The sequence below is a fragment of the Myotis davidii genome, unplaced genomic scaffold (genome assembly GCF_000327345.1).
Source record: "Myotis davidii unplaced genomic scaffold, ASM32734v1 scaffold207, whole genome shotgun sequence".
Lineage (NCBI taxonomy): Eukaryota > Metazoa > Chordata > Mammalia > Chiroptera > Vespertilionidae > Myotis > Myotis davidii.
The window spans coordinates 1,855,573-1,870,263 of record NW_006298349.1 but is presented as its reverse complement, the minus strand read 5'-3'; the positions used below and the strand labels follow the sequence as shown (position 1 = coordinate 1,870,263).

At 52.2% G+C, this 14,691-nt stretch overlaps 1 protein-coding gene across 1 annotated transcript in view; it reads left to right on the top strand.

Annotated features, from left to right (window-relative positions):
- Positions 1-1,582: 1,582 nt before the first annotated feature.
- SHMT1 (serine hydroxymethyltransferase 1 (soluble)) overlaps positions 1,583-14,691 on the top strand; it is a 19,608-nt gene continuing 6,499 nt past the window's right edge. The window contains exons 1-6 of the mRNA XM_006773960.2: positions 1,583-2,263; positions 3,067-3,212; positions 8,270-8,385; positions 8,977-9,137; positions 13,793-13,874; positions 14,317-14,529. Of these exons, the coding sequence (XP_006774023.1) occupies positions 2,168-2,263; positions 3,067-3,212; positions 8,270-8,385; positions 8,977-9,137; positions 13,793-13,874; positions 14,317-14,529 (814 nt within the window). The 5' untranslated portion in view covers positions 1,583-2,167. The remainder of the gene's footprint in view (positions 2,264-3,066; positions 3,213-8,269; positions 8,386-8,976; positions 9,138-13,792; positions 13,875-14,316; positions 14,530-14,691) is intronic.

Below are 14,691 nucleotides of genomic sequence, written 5' to 3'. Positions count from 1 at the left end.
CGACTTCTGTCCTATCGGCTACAAATCAGGCTCCCGTGACCTGCTCCTGGCATTCCATCATTTGTTAGAGCTGCTCACAGAACTCAGGGAAACACTTAACGTTTATCAGTTTTTTAAATATAATTTTATTGATTTCAGAGAGAAGGGAGAGGGAGATAGAAACATCAGTGATGAGAGAGAATCATTGATTGGCAGCCTCCTGCACGCCCCACACTGGGAATGAAGCCCTTAACCTGGGCATGTGCCCTGACCGGGAAGCGAACCATGACCTCCTGGTTCATAGGTTGACACTCAACCACTGAACCACGCCAGCCAGGCTACCAGTTTTTCCAGAGAGATGACAAAGGATACAGGTGAACAGCAGGATGGCACTCAGGGTGAGGTCTGGCAGGGTCCAGAGCACAGGAGCTCTGTCCCCGGTGGAGTTAGGGTGCGCCACTTCCCCGTGTAGATGTGTCCACCACCTGGAGCTCTGAATATATGCAGGCTTCCTCGTGTAGGCATGATCAAGTGTTAACTCCTCTTTGGAGAGGTGGGGGCGGGGCTGGAAAGCCCAGGCTTCTAATCACGGCTGGTCTTTCCCGTGACCAGCGCCCCAGCCAGCAGCCATCCCGGGGCCCACCCAGGTCACCTCATTAGAACAACAGAGGCTCCTAGTCCTTTTCACTGAGCAACTCACAAGGGGCTAGGAGCCGAGACCAGTATATAGGTATTATCCCATTACTCTGGGGTGTGGGCTCTCTCCTCATGATTGGATCTCTTAATCTAGACGCCCTTTCCTAGGGTAGGCCCCTGCCTCAGCTCCAGCGTGAGCCCTGCTCACCCCAGCACCCAGCTCCCGTCCTTCCTGGCTCTCCTCGTTTTATCCGTCTGCATTTAGTACACTTGTTCAGTTTGCTGCTCACCTTCCGCACCAGGGAAGGCCCTGACGGCAGGGCCCAGTCTGCTGTGCTCACAACTGTGTTCCCAATAGCAATGCCATGGCGGCACAGAGAGGCCTGAATAAATAGTTGTCGGTGAATCGTTTTATTTTATTTTTATTTTATTATTATTGTTGTTGGTAATCCTTGCCCAAGGATGTTTTTTTCACTGATTTTTAAAGAGGGTGGAAGGGAGGGAGGGAGGGAGAGAGAAACATCAGATGTGAGAAAGACACGTCGATTGGTTGCCTCCAAAAGCACCCGACGGGGCCAGGGTCGGCCTGCAGTCCAGGTCTGTGCCCTTGATGGGGAATCGCACCCGAGACTCCAGTGCATGGGCTGACGCGCTACCACTGAGCCACACCGGCCAGGCTCCATGAATCCTTTTAGGTGAAAGCTTACCAAATTATTGGAACACTGCTGAAAAGCTGCGACTGTTTGTTGATTAGGGGAGGTAGGTTCCTGTAAATATTTAAACTTTCACACCAGGGGAGGTGCCACAGATCACAAATTCTTGTTCTTTGTAGAAACATACATTTTCCCGCGTTTTGATGGGATGCAGTTTTCTGTTGAAAGAGATTGATCTATAATTCTTTTTTTTTTCTATCTATAATTCTTGCAGAGCAGTCTGTATTTAAGCCAGTGCGTGCTCTAACTTGCAGTTTCTCCAGGAACCCTGTGGGTAAAAAGAGCATATGACTTCGGGTTCCGAGTCTGACCCTCATGGCCAATGTGCTGTGCAGCCACAGGCTGAGGCTTTACTGCTCTGAGCCTCGTTTTCATTACTTAAAAAATGGAAAAAATGACACTTAATTCATTGTTGAGGCAAATATTACTTCATGTGTGGCCGCACTGAATTCTGTGGGAGATTTAAAAAAATGAAAGTAGCACACAGCCCTTGCCTTCCAGGAAGTTAGTTTAGTTGGAGAGAGAAGCCATAGCAGGAAAGGTTAATTGAGAAAAGGCAGCAGCAGGGCTCTGTCCGTGGGGTCAGGCCTCCTAGGGAGTGGGGGTGGCCCTCATCGCTAACTGGGTAACAAGCTGACACCCACAGTTCCGAGCGGAACCAGAAGTCCCACCTGGTGGTTTTGCAATAGACTATTTTCATGTTTGCCAAGCAGTTGAGGGAGGGGCTAATAGTGTCGATCGATACTTTAGCAACTCAGAGAACTAACAGGTTGCAATGAGCTTTGACTAAAATTAATGTTGGAAGTTCTTCCATTTTGAGGCAACTTTGAACCAGTGCAATGGCGACTGCGATGAGCAGGGCTCCTAAGAACGCTGACCTGTGGTCCTCGCATGACAAAATGCTGGCACAGCCCCTGAAAGACAGCGACATCGAGGTGAGGCTGGGAGTCTTCGTGGGTGTCCTCAGATCCCAGTGTCTTGTTTACTTTCTAGTTCTAACACCAAGTGCCCTTCATCCAGAATAGCCTTGCAGTTAGTATAAGAGTGCCAGGCTTAGGGGCAGCGGTTGGCAAAGGGCTAAAAGCCCTTCCAGGATAAGGGTAAGTATTTCTGTGCTTCTGCAAAGTGCAGAGCTCTGTGCTGGATGCTCTGGAGGGACGGGGAAGGTCGCTGAGATCTGACCCTTTCTTACAGTTCAGAGGAAGACAGTTAGACACCAAGAAGCATCTTTTATTAATGTATTTGTAAAAATATATTTTTATTGATTTCAGGGAGGAAGGAAGAGGGAGATAGAAACATCAATGTTGAGAGAGAATCATTGATTGGCTGCCTCCTGCACACTCCCTACTGGGGATGGAGCCCACAACCTGGGCATGTGTCCTGACCAGGAATTGAACTGTGACCTCCTGGTTCATAGGTCAGCGTTCAACCACTGAGCCACACCAGCCTGGCCTAACCATCTGTTAAGGAAGCTTATTTTAAAGAAGAGAAGCAAGGAATCAGGGAAGGGAAAACTTGGTGAAATGTAAAACTAAAGATAAGACCGTAGAATTAAAAATTAGGTGAGATACTTATTTTAAGTATATTCTGGGTTTGGTTTTAGGGGTTATGGTCAACCTCTGAGGGCAAAATATGGCGCTTTAACAGCGGCTCTTCTCTTTCCTCAGTCATTGCGGTGACCAGAGCGGAATGTTGAGCTTAGAGGTCCACATGTTTGTGTCTGTTTTCTCCTCTCCAGGTTTACAACATCATTAAGAAGGAGAGTAACCGGCAGAGGGTTGGACTAGAGCTGATCGCCTCAGAGAATTTCGCCAGCCGAGCAGTTTTGGAGGCCCTGGGCTCCTGCTTAAATAACAAGTACTCTGAGGGGTACCCTGGCCAGAGGTATGAGAATGCTGTGTGAGCGCTGCTTCCGGCAGGTGGGCGAGGCACGGAGTCAGCAGAGTGCAGGCCCCGCAGGCTCCTGTCCACGCCTGCGGTCTGACACCTTGTATGCGGGCCTGTGACAGCGCCGATGTCCCAGAGCAGCTACACACAGGGTCACTCACAGCCCCTGCGCGGCTTTCCTGACGAGCAGGCCAGTCCCTATAGAGGAGTGCGGACCTGCTGAGCTGTGGGTGAGCCTCTAGAACAGTGGTTCTCAACCTTCTGGCCCTTTAAATACAGTTCCTCATGTTGTGACCCAACCATAAAATTATTTTCGTTGCTACTTCATAACTGTCATGTTGCTACTGTTATAAATCGTCATGTAAATATCTGATATGCAGGATGGTCTTAGGCGACCCCCGGGAAAGGGTCGTTCGACCGCCAAAGGGTTGAGAACCGCTGCCTTAGTGAGAACTGGGTGACAGAGTCCCGGGGGCTGTTGTGTGTGAGTAATCAACGCGACTTCAGGAGGGACTCAGAAGTGGACCCTGAACCTGCTGCCGGAATGAATGTTGGATTGATGTGGGCAGTGATTTGGGTCAACTCCTTCACCCAGAGAACCCTCAGAAGTTACCTCTTTTACAGTCATCACCAGACAAAGTGATGATTACAGCATCTGACATATGGTTTTGCAAATCTGTATTTTTGTGTCCCAAAGGACACAGAAAAAGAAGGTTCGCCCTGGGAGTTGAATGCATTCTACCCTGAGGTGCTTACTCTGCAGCTCTCTGTAGAATGGCCAGACACCAGAGTAGGTGTGCGGAGCCACCTCAGCCAAGGGTTCACAAGCCTGAGGGGGGGCAGCGAAGGATGAAGAAGAGACAGACAGAGAGAATCAGCTCGGGGTGGATCTTCCTGTGCCTGGCTGAGGCCACAGAGAGAGATCCCGACAGCAAGCTGAGCCTTTATTTTATAGCCAGAGGTAAACAAGGTAGTGGTCACCATAGTTACAATGTTCTTGTGAGTTTCACTTGTTTCACTGCTGCATCTCCCTCAGCCCATTAGCTTCCCAGATAAAATCTAGGGAGCATCATAAGGTCAAGCCTAATTATGCTAAGAGGGCTGTGCCCTCCAAGCTGGGACGTGTTTGTGGCTTTGCCAACAGGTTAGTCCGAGGCTTAACCCTATAGCCGCGCCCTACAGTAGGGCTTGTGTTTCTTCTGCTGTGAATGACTAGCTTTTGCATTGTACCTTGAGGAGGTCAGAGGTCACTGGGTGTTTTCACAACGAATATCTCCTTGGATCCTCATGGCTGCCCTGTAGTGAAAGGGGGGCTTGTGCTCCATGCTGTAAGGATGGGAGAGCGAAGACTCACTAAGATTCGGTGACTTTTTAAGTTTGCACACGGGTAGTGGGGCTGGGCCTGGATCCAGATGCTTTCCAGTTGTGGTTTGATAAGAAACATCTGGTCTTTGTCCCTGGTTTCTGGCACCTGAGCTCCTAAAACTCTTGGAATCTGGTGATAGGATGTCTTACTCATAATGAACACACCTGCGTTTATGTTAAGAGGTGACCCTTGGTGGGCCTCTAGACGGCTTCAGGGTGGGGCTGGTGGCCGGAAAGACCAAGGCATGCTGAGCGGGCTGCAGCCGAGTCACCGCCACTGGCCAGCGGTTTGATCAGTCACCTCATACGGAAGCCTATGGAACCCAGCGCGGTGCACGGCCGAGGTGCTAGGAGGGGCCGGCCTGGAGAGGCCCGGGGGCTCTAACCCTAACCCGTTCCCCACACCGGGCCCCATGCATCTGGCCAGTGATAGTAAATAAAGTGCTGTCCTGAGTTCCATGGGTCACTTCGGTGAGTTATTGAACGTGAGGGGGGTGTAGGAATCCCAGAGTTTGTCAAACAGAAGTGAGCAACCTGGGGAGCAGCCATTGTGACAGCCTCTGAAGTGGGACGGCCTGGGGGGCTGAGCCCTTAGCCTCAGGGGCTGGGCTGCCCCAGCTGGTCGGTCAGAGCTGAATTGAATTGTCGGATGGTTGGTCGGTGTCAGGACTGGATGGTGTGAGGAAAAACCCCCTCACATTTGACATCGGAAGTGTTGTTACCAGAAAGGGGCCTGAGCCTAGGGCCGGCCGAGTGCGTGGTTCTTGACTTGGTGCAGGGAAGGCGTCACACCAGAGTCCAGGTGACTGAGAGGATGTGTATTAAAGCTGGGGCAGTGCAACAAGGAAGGGGCCGGGGTAGAAGCAGCAGGAGAGCCTGGGTGGGCTGCTCTGGTTCACTAAGAAGTCAGAGAAAGGGGCCTTGGAGACAGGATCAGATCGGAGGGTGAGCCCGGCACGAGCTGCCGCTGCCCATTGCTCCCCTGGTGGGGACCCCGTGGAGTGTAGGAGGTGCCCGCCTGCAGGGGGTAGAGGGAAGGGAAAGGCATGGGCGCACTCCTGGGAGGGAGAGTGCAGGCTGGGTCCTTCCTCTTGAGGGTTTTAAAGGCTGGGCATTTAGGGGAGGTTTTAGGGGAGGAATTAAACCCTTTCAGGGTCGTGGCTCCACTGATTGGTCAGCCCCAGGGCAAGGGGTTTAAACTGCATGACCAGCAATATGCCAGGGGCGGAAAGGCCGCCCTGGGGAAGGTCCGCACCAGTCTCGCCCATTGCTAGTCACCCGGGCTCTGTGCCCCGCCGACCGTCTGTGTCTGTTGTGGATTGCTGGCCAGTTTGTTCAGCTCTCTGTCTCAGCTTCCCCAGCCCACTTGCCAAGGAACTTTCCTAGTTTCCTACTAACCTGCCTTACTCTGAGTAAAACCCCTCATTCGCCCTTTTTCCCTTATTGTGGTAAAATATACATAAGGAAATTTTCCTTTTTAAGTGTGCAGTTCAGTGGCTTTAAGCACATTCACAATATGGTGCAACCATCACCACCATCATCTCCAGAACTTTTTCATTTTGCACAAACAAAACTCTGTACCCATTAAACTGTAACTCCTGCCAGCAAGCACATGAACCAGGTGCTCAGCGCCCCTGAACATCAGGGCATGCGGATCAAAACCCCACTGAGCTACTCCCTCACACCATTAGAGTGGCTACTATAGAAACACACACAAGACACGTGTTGGTGAGAATATAGAGGAGTAGCCCTTGTGCACTGTTGGTAGGGATGTAAAATGTGCAGTCACTGTGGAAAACAGTATGCAGGTTCCTCAAAAAACGAAAAATATATGATCCAGCAATTCCACTTCTGGGTATATATTCCAGTAGAATTGAAATCAAGGAATCAAACAGATATTTGTACACCATGTTCATAACAGCATTAGTCACAGTAATCAACATATGGGAGCAACCCAAGTGTCCATTGATGGACAGGTAGATAAGCAAAGGTGGTCTATCTATAATAATAAAAGTGTAATATGCTAGTTAGACCGGACAGCCAAACGATCTCCCGGAAGTCCTTCAGGACCAAGCCTCGGCGGCAGGGGCCAAGGCAGAGGCAATTAGGGGCAATCAGGCAGGCAGGCAAGTGGTTAGGGGCGATCAGGCAGGCAGGTGAGCAGTTAGGGGAATAAGGCAGGCAAGCAGAGTGGTTAGGGGTGATCAGGCAGGCAGGTGAGCAGTTAGGGGAATAAGACAGGCAGGCAGAGTGGTTAGGGGTGATCAGGCAGGCAGCTAAAGGGGTTAGGGGTGATCAGGCAGGCAATTAAAGGGGTTAGGGGCAGGCAGAGGGGTTAGGGGCAGGCAGGCAGGCAGGCAGAGGGGTTAGGGGCGATCGGGCAGGCAGGGAGGCAGACAAGCAGTTAGGAGCCAGTGGTCCCAGATTGCGAGAGGGATGTCCAACTGCCAGTTTAGGCCCAATCCCACAGGTCTAAACCGGTAGTTGGACATCCCCCAAGGGGTCCTGGATTGAGAGAGGGTGCAGCTGGGCTGAGGGGTCCCTCCACCCCCGACACGAATTTCATACACTGAGCCTCTAGTACTTACAATAAAAAAAAAAAAGAAGGAAATCCTACCACATGCTGCAAGGATGAGCCTTGAGGACATTATGCTAAGTGAAATAAACTGGTCACAAGAAGTCAGATACTATATGATTCCATTTCTATGAGGTCCCTAGAGTAGTCAAGGGACCTCATAGAAATGGAACTAGATTGTGGTTCCTAGGGGCTGGGGGAGGGAGAAATGGGGAGTTGTTCAGCGGGTGTAGAGTTTCAGTTTTGCAAGATGAAAAAGTTCTAGAGATCTGCAGTGTAATAATGTGAGTACTTATCAACACGAAGCACTTAACACTACTGAACTGTGTGCTTAAAAATGGTCACAATGGTGTGGCTCCATTGGTTGAGCATCGTCTCATGCACCAAAGGGTCGCTGGTTTGATTCCTGGTGGAGGCACATGCCCATGTTGCTGGCTCAGTCCCCATGGGGGAGCATGCAGGAGCATCGATGTTTCTCTCTCACTCCCTCTCCCTTCTTTCTCTAAAAATCAATAAAAACATATTTTTAAAAAAATGGTTAAGATGGTAAATTTTATGTTATGTGGCTTTTATTATAATTTAAAAATGTAAACATTTAATTTAAAAAATTTCAAAGCTTTTTGTGACCACAAGGCCTAAGTATTAAAAATTTCTTCTGGATTGAGTTATTATGATTATTAGTATGTATACCAATAAAAAACACAAATATATGAGAAATTTTGATATGTTATTATTCAGTGAGAAGTAAAATTTCATTAGAAATGCAAAAACCCTCTACCTCTCCCTCCACCCAGCCCCTGGCCAACCACCATTCACATTCTGTCTCTGTGATGTCACTGCTCTTGGCCCCTTACGTAAGGGGCAGTCGGTGCTGGAACGGCTTGTTTCACTTAGCACAGTGCTCATGCGAGGTTGGCCCTGCAGCTGACCTCAGTTTCCTCCTCGATTAGGAGACACTAGCTCAGTGTCGGAGCGGGCATGGAGAAGGCGGGGCACGGAGAAGGCGGGGCCCGGAGAAGGCTCGTCCTGTGGCTTCCCACCAGAGCTGCACTCCTGCGCGAGGTTCTTCGGCCTCTGCCAGAGCGGGCCTGACTCTCCTGCTCTTCTCACGCAGGTATTACGGCGGGACTGAGTTTGTTGATGAGTTGGAGATCCTCTGTCAGAAGCGAGCGCTGCAGGTCTACGGTCTGGACCCCCAGTGCTGGGGGGTCAACGTCCAGCCCTACTCGGGTAACTACCTACCAGGTCCAGGGAGGCCTGGCCAGTGTTCCTGGGGAGGAGCCTGGGAAGGACTGCCCACACACAAAAGCTAGGAAAGGCCCCTCCTGGCGTGGGTGTCTTTCTCCATGTCCTTGGCTCCCGCTCCTCTCCCTCCTCAAGGACAGTGCCCTTTCTGACCTGCCCCTTCCCTCACTCTCCAAGGGGTTGGTGTAGGGGAACCTCGGGGGGCTCGAGGAACGCGACATTGTTTCCCGTCCAAAGTCGCATGCCCCACACTCTGAAAGGCTAAAACTCAGAGTTTGGAGTAAGGAAAGATTTGTTGATCGAGAAGGTGGGGCCCTAACCCTCAAACCCATGTTAAGAAAGCAGAGTTGAGGCCCCGCAGACGTCCTCTAGTGACCGGCATGTCTGGAGCAGGCTATTAGCCTGAAGGCCATGGGAGCCACACAGATTTGAACCTGATGGAGTCGGAGACGGAGCATCTCACTCTGTTCCATGTGGTGGCCCCTTCTGGTGGATGGCCTAGTGGCCGAGCTTGGGGTCCTGCCAGGTGCCGCACGGGCAGAAGCAATTGTACGCCCTCTGGTCTGCCCGGTCCAGGCTCCCCTGCCAACTTCGCAGTGTACACCGCCCTGGTGGAACCCCACGGGCGCATCATGGGCCTGGACCTGCCCGACGGAGGCCACCTGACCCACGGGTTCATGACGGACAAGAAGAAAATCTCTGCTACATCCATCTTTTTTGAATCTATGCCCTATAAGGTAAGAGTGCCCCTCTCTCCACAGCCCACAGTCTGTCTCCTCAGGAAGCCGCCAGTGTGTGGCTGCACCAGTAGGAATGAGTTGTTCACCTGGCACCAGCGGAAGTCCCCACTCTCACCATTTGTCATTTCCCTGCCCTGGGGACTCCTCAGGCATGCAGGGCAGGCTGGGGGCGGTTGGGGAGGCAACTGCGTAGGAGGTTCCAGCCACAGCAGGGCTGCCAGCTGCTCCAGAATGAGGGGCAGTGACAGCTCCCAACAACCAGGTGCCCCAGCTGGACCCCTAGTGACAGCAGGTGCAGCGGACTCCCGCCACCGCCAGCAGCCCCCACCAGCACCTCGTCAGCCTCCTGAGCCAGGCCCGATGCCCGTTGCGGGACCAGCACGTTTATGTGGGGCCCTTGTCATTATAAACAGTTTGGTAAAAAGCATGTCAGGCCCTGGCCGGGTAGTTCAGTTGGTTATAGCATCATCCCGATATGCCAAGGGTGAGGGTCCCAATCAGGGCACATACAGGAGCAACTAATAGTGCGTGAATGGGTGGACAGCAATCAGTGTCTCTCCCCCTCCCTCTCTAAATTAAATAAATAAAAGTGTAGCTGCGTGTGAGATCCGTGGGCTCCTGAGGGGCGCAGGGAGTTCGCCGTGGCGATGAGTAGAGAGATGGTACAAAGAGGTGACTTGCACACGTGCTCATGGTACACCCTGTGCACCTGATTCTCCTCGTGCCCGGACTCTCTCCTCGCGGCACGTAGTCAGTGGGCCATCCCTGGTTCCTTTCATTCGTCCCATCAGAGCAAAGGCAGCCATGCGCTATTCCGCGTGGTTGAATATCAGACACATAATGTTATCCTTTTAAGAAAATCAAGCTGCCTGGACCGTGTGGTTCAGTGAAGTGTCCCCTGTATACTGAGAGGTGATCCCGGTCAGGGCACATACGCAGGCTTCGGGTTCAATCCCTGGTCGCAGTGTGCAGAAGGAAACCAGTTGATGTTTCTCTCTCCCCCTCTTCCTTCCCCTCTCTAAAAACAAACAACACAAAAGACAATAAAAACATATTTAGCCCTGGCTGGAGCTAAGTGGTTAGAGTGTTGGCCTGTGCTCACAGTTCGATTCCTGGTCAAGGGCATGTACCTGGGTTTTGGGTTCAGTCCCCAGCCCGTTGGGACGCATGCAGGAGGCAACCAGTCGGTGTGTCTCTCTCACATCACTGTAATGTTTCTCCCTCCCTTCCTCACTCCCTCCCACTCTCTCTGAAAAATAATGGAAAAATTATCCCCTGGTGAGGACTAACAACAAAGAAAACATATTAAGAAAGAAAGAGCCGTGGCCAGTGTGGCTCAGTGAGCGTTGACCTATGAACTTCCAGTCAGGGGTTCCGGAGGCAAAACAAGCCATTGATCTCTCTCGGTGTTTTCAGATTGGTGCATATCCTTGAACGTTTGCTGTTTTGTTTTGTTGTGTGTTTTATCTAAGGATATTTTTCCATTGATTTTTAGAGAGAGTGGAAGAGAGAGAAGAAGACAGAAATATCAATGTGAGAGAGACACATCGATTGGTTGCCTGCTGCTCGCGCCCTGACCAGGGCCCGGGTCAGGGAAGAGCCTGCAACCAAGGCACGTGCCCTTGACCAGAATTGAACCTGGGAACCTTGGTCCGCAGGCCAGCGCTCTATCCACAGAGCCAAACCGGCTAGAGCTGTTTGCTGTTTTATTAGCCTTTGCCTCAGTTCTAGCCATTGCACACAGGCTCTGTTTTTTTTTCATTGATTTTGAGGGGAGAGAAAGAGAGGAGGGGGCATCGATTTGTTGTTTCATTATGTGTGACTCACTGGTTGCTTCCTGTTTGTGCCCTGACCAGAGATCAAACCCGCAACCTTGGCATATCAGGACTGTGCTCTAACCTACTGAGCTCCCGGCCAGGGCACATGCTCTTTGAGTGCACGTGCTGGCTCACTGCTTTCCATGGAAAGCCTTGGTGTTCCCAGTGACGGTGTCTGCATTGGCAGTGCTGACCCTGAACGTGGTAATACAATGCTCTGTCTGCACTGAGCACAAAGGCCGGTTCCGGGATCCTTTCACCGGGGAAAGCGTGGTGGCGGAGGAACCCCGGGCTTGTTCTTCAACCTTCAGGGGGCCTTTGGGGAGCCTCGTGCTCTGTAGCCCAATGTCTGCTGTTACTGAAGTCTTCTTGGCATTAGCAAGCCTGGGGCTGCACCCCAGTTACCCCCACAGCCCCCCTCGTCTTTGATACGCACTGTGCAGGCTACAGTCCGGTGGACACACGAAGGCCAGCCCAGCGGTGGGCCTGTGGGGTGTGGAGTGGCTGGGACGGAACCCTGGCCAGCTTGGCCGGCTCACCTGCTGGAGGGCGGCTGTGGGCACCGGCCTTGGTGGTCAGGCAGGAGGACACAGACCTGATGGGTCTTCAGCAGCAACTGTTACCCATCAGGCTGCTTTCTCGCCCAGCCCTTGAGCCCTGCCCCCTGGGACTTTCACACCAGGCTCCGCCCATCACTGGGCCAGGCCGTCCATCTCTATGGCGAAACAGCTGGCCCGTGCACCTGCTGTCGCTCTCCCCGCGACTAGAACCTCCTCTCGCTGGGCCTGTGCCTGGAGGGGCTCCTTCCCTCCCGGCCAGGCCTCCACTCTGCTCTGGCCACAGGGCAGTTGGTTACATGCCTGTGAATTCTTCCAGGAGCTGCTTTATTGCCGAATTTTTGAAATTTAAAAAAAACAAAAAACACTTAAAAAATATCCCACAAGTTTCAAAAGCAAAATGTGCAGGGAGAGAGTAGCAACTGATACTTTTGGGTAATTATGTCCTCTAAAATTTTATAGAGTAATGTCCATCTTTTTTAATGTGGATCAGCCATTGATTTTTCAGTTAACAGTTTCTTTGCTGAGTTTAGGTGACTAAGAAAGAATCAGCTGCATCCTTAAAACAAAACACACAACAAAACCACAAATCGTCTTTCAGCTTGCTTTCCAGATGACTCCTTGGTTCCCAGGTGGAACCCCTGGCACACACACATCTGTGATTGTGTTGAACTGAAAGCATTTTTTTTTATGTGGAAAGGGTGACCACCTAACCCCAAATCCTTCCCTCATGGGGTGGGGCTTCCACAGGGGAAGTTTCTCACCACCTCCTCCCTGAGGGCTCCCATGCCCCCCACACCCCTAAGTCTTTTCTACAGTAACCCCCTGAGGTTTTTTTTTCAAATAATGTTTTTATTGATTTCAGAGAGAGAGAGGGAGAGAGGGATAGAAACATCCAAGAGAAAGAAACACGGATCGGCTGCCTCCTGCATACCCCACACTGGGGATCGAGCCCACAACCTGGTGCCTGGGATGACGTTCAACCACTGAGCCACACCAGCCCAGTGACTATTTTTACTTCCCTTTAGCATAAATGCATTAACATAACTTTAATAAATTGAACTTACTAAGAAACGTGCTGCCAAAAAAGAGAAACGTTGTCTTACCATCTGCACTCCATCTGGAATTGAATTGGTTTCTGGAGGCCAGCGGTGGCTGCGGTAGGCATCCAGCTGACCTCACGCCATGCGTTGGAAGGCCTCGCTGCCCTGCAGCCCCGCACCGCCTGGGCGGCGGCCTGTCCGGCCAGCTCTCCCTGCCCACCCTGCTGCCACACTGCCTTCCCCACGCACAGCCTTCATTCTGTCACTGTGAAAAACTTTCACATTTCTCTCAATAATGCCCTGGGTAGCGGTCTTGCCCACCTTTTGTTAGATATTTTATGGCTTTTGAAACTTATGAATGATATAATTATTAACATTTCATTTTCTGTTTTTTGCTGCTCATAGATACAAATATAATTGCCTTTTTAATTGATCTTTTTAATTGGCTTTTGATCCTACATCCAGTGCCTCACTAAATGCAGTTCCTAGTTCTGGTAGCTGCGTCTAGAACAGGGATGGGCAAACTTTTTGACTCGAGGGCCACAATGGGTTCTTAAGCTGGACCGGAGGGCCCGAACAAAAGCATGGATGGAGTGTTTGTGTGAACTAATAGAAATTCAAAGTAAACATCATTACATAAAAGGGTACGGTCTTTTTTTTTTTTAGTTTTATTCATTTCACACGGGCCGGATCCGGCCCGTGGGCTGTAGTTTGCCCACGGCTGGTCTAGAGTCTTAGACGTCCTAGGTTTACAAGCAGTGAGTGAGGTCAGCTCTGAGGCTTTCTAATCCCACGACTTTCTCTGGGGCCTCCCTGGGCTCGGACTGAGGAGCCGTTGGTGGGCCCGCTGGCTCCTTCCTGAAAGCGCTGCCTTGGCGCCTGCATGCGGGTGCTCGCTCGCCTCACTCCGCTCCTGTTGCTCCTCAGTGGCTTCCTAGTTCCTTCTCATCCCAGAGACCCTGGGGGGGCGGCTCACTTTCCCGGGACCCTCGGGGCTTCGTGGGTCTGTGAGTGAGACTTGGTTGTTGGCACCACAGGGGCATGCCACATGCGGGTCCCCCACCTCACCCTCAAGCCTGGCCTGGGCACCTTCCTGTCTTCGTGGCAGAGAGGAGCAGGCAGCTTTGGGCAGGTGGAAGGAGTTGCCTGACCCTTGACGGCCAGTGCCAGTCCAGGGGGAGGGCCGCGGGGAGGGGTGCAGGCGCCTGAGCCTGCGTGTCCGTGGCTTCCTACAGGTGAACCCCGACACTGGCTACATCAACTACGACCAGCTGGAGGAAAACGCCCGCCTCTTCCATCCGAAGCTCATTATCGCAGGTGATGAACCTCATTACTGTAGGGGACGAACGGCGGGAAGCTGCGGTGGGAGCTCCCAGTCCTCGCCCCGTCCTGCTCACTGCTGGTTTCTGCCTGGATGGCTGAGCTTGGGTCCAAGTGTACCCTTCTCTAAGGACAGATGTCCGTTTTGCCACAATTAGCCGCTGGTGGAATAGGTCCGAGGCTGTTCCCGGAGAAGCATCTAGAAATGTTAATCCCTGACTGGCTGGGGTGGGGGCCGTCCCGCCACCAGGGCATGGAAGAGGCAGAGATCAGAGCGGCTGCCTTGACACCAGATGCTTTTCGAGAACATCCTTCATTTCTGTCCTCAGATTGTGGAGGGAGAAGCCTCCAGGCTTTCAGATGTGCAGATCGGAGGCCACTGTGCGGCCGCAGTTGGCTGTGGGCATCTCTGACTGTGGGGTCGCTTTTGCCATCTTAGGAACCAGCTGCTACTCCCGAAACCTGGACTACGCTCGACTGCGGAAGATCGCCGATGACAACGGGGCATATCTCATGGCCGACATGGCGCACATCAGCGGGCTGGTGGCGGCTGGCGTGGTGCCCTCCCCCTTCGAGCACTGCCACGTGGTGTCCACCACCACCCACAAGACCCTGCGAGGCTGCCGCGCGGGCATGATCTTCTACAGGCGAGGTGTGCTCCTCAGTGCGGCGGCTGTGCGGGAGGGGCCGGCTCCTCTCCTCGGTGTTCACATCCGCTCACGGGGCTGGGGAGACTCTGGCCTGGGATGCCTTGTAGACATGAGGGGTAATGACAGCTGTCAGGGAACCTGGAGAGAAGCCCCGAGCGCAGCTG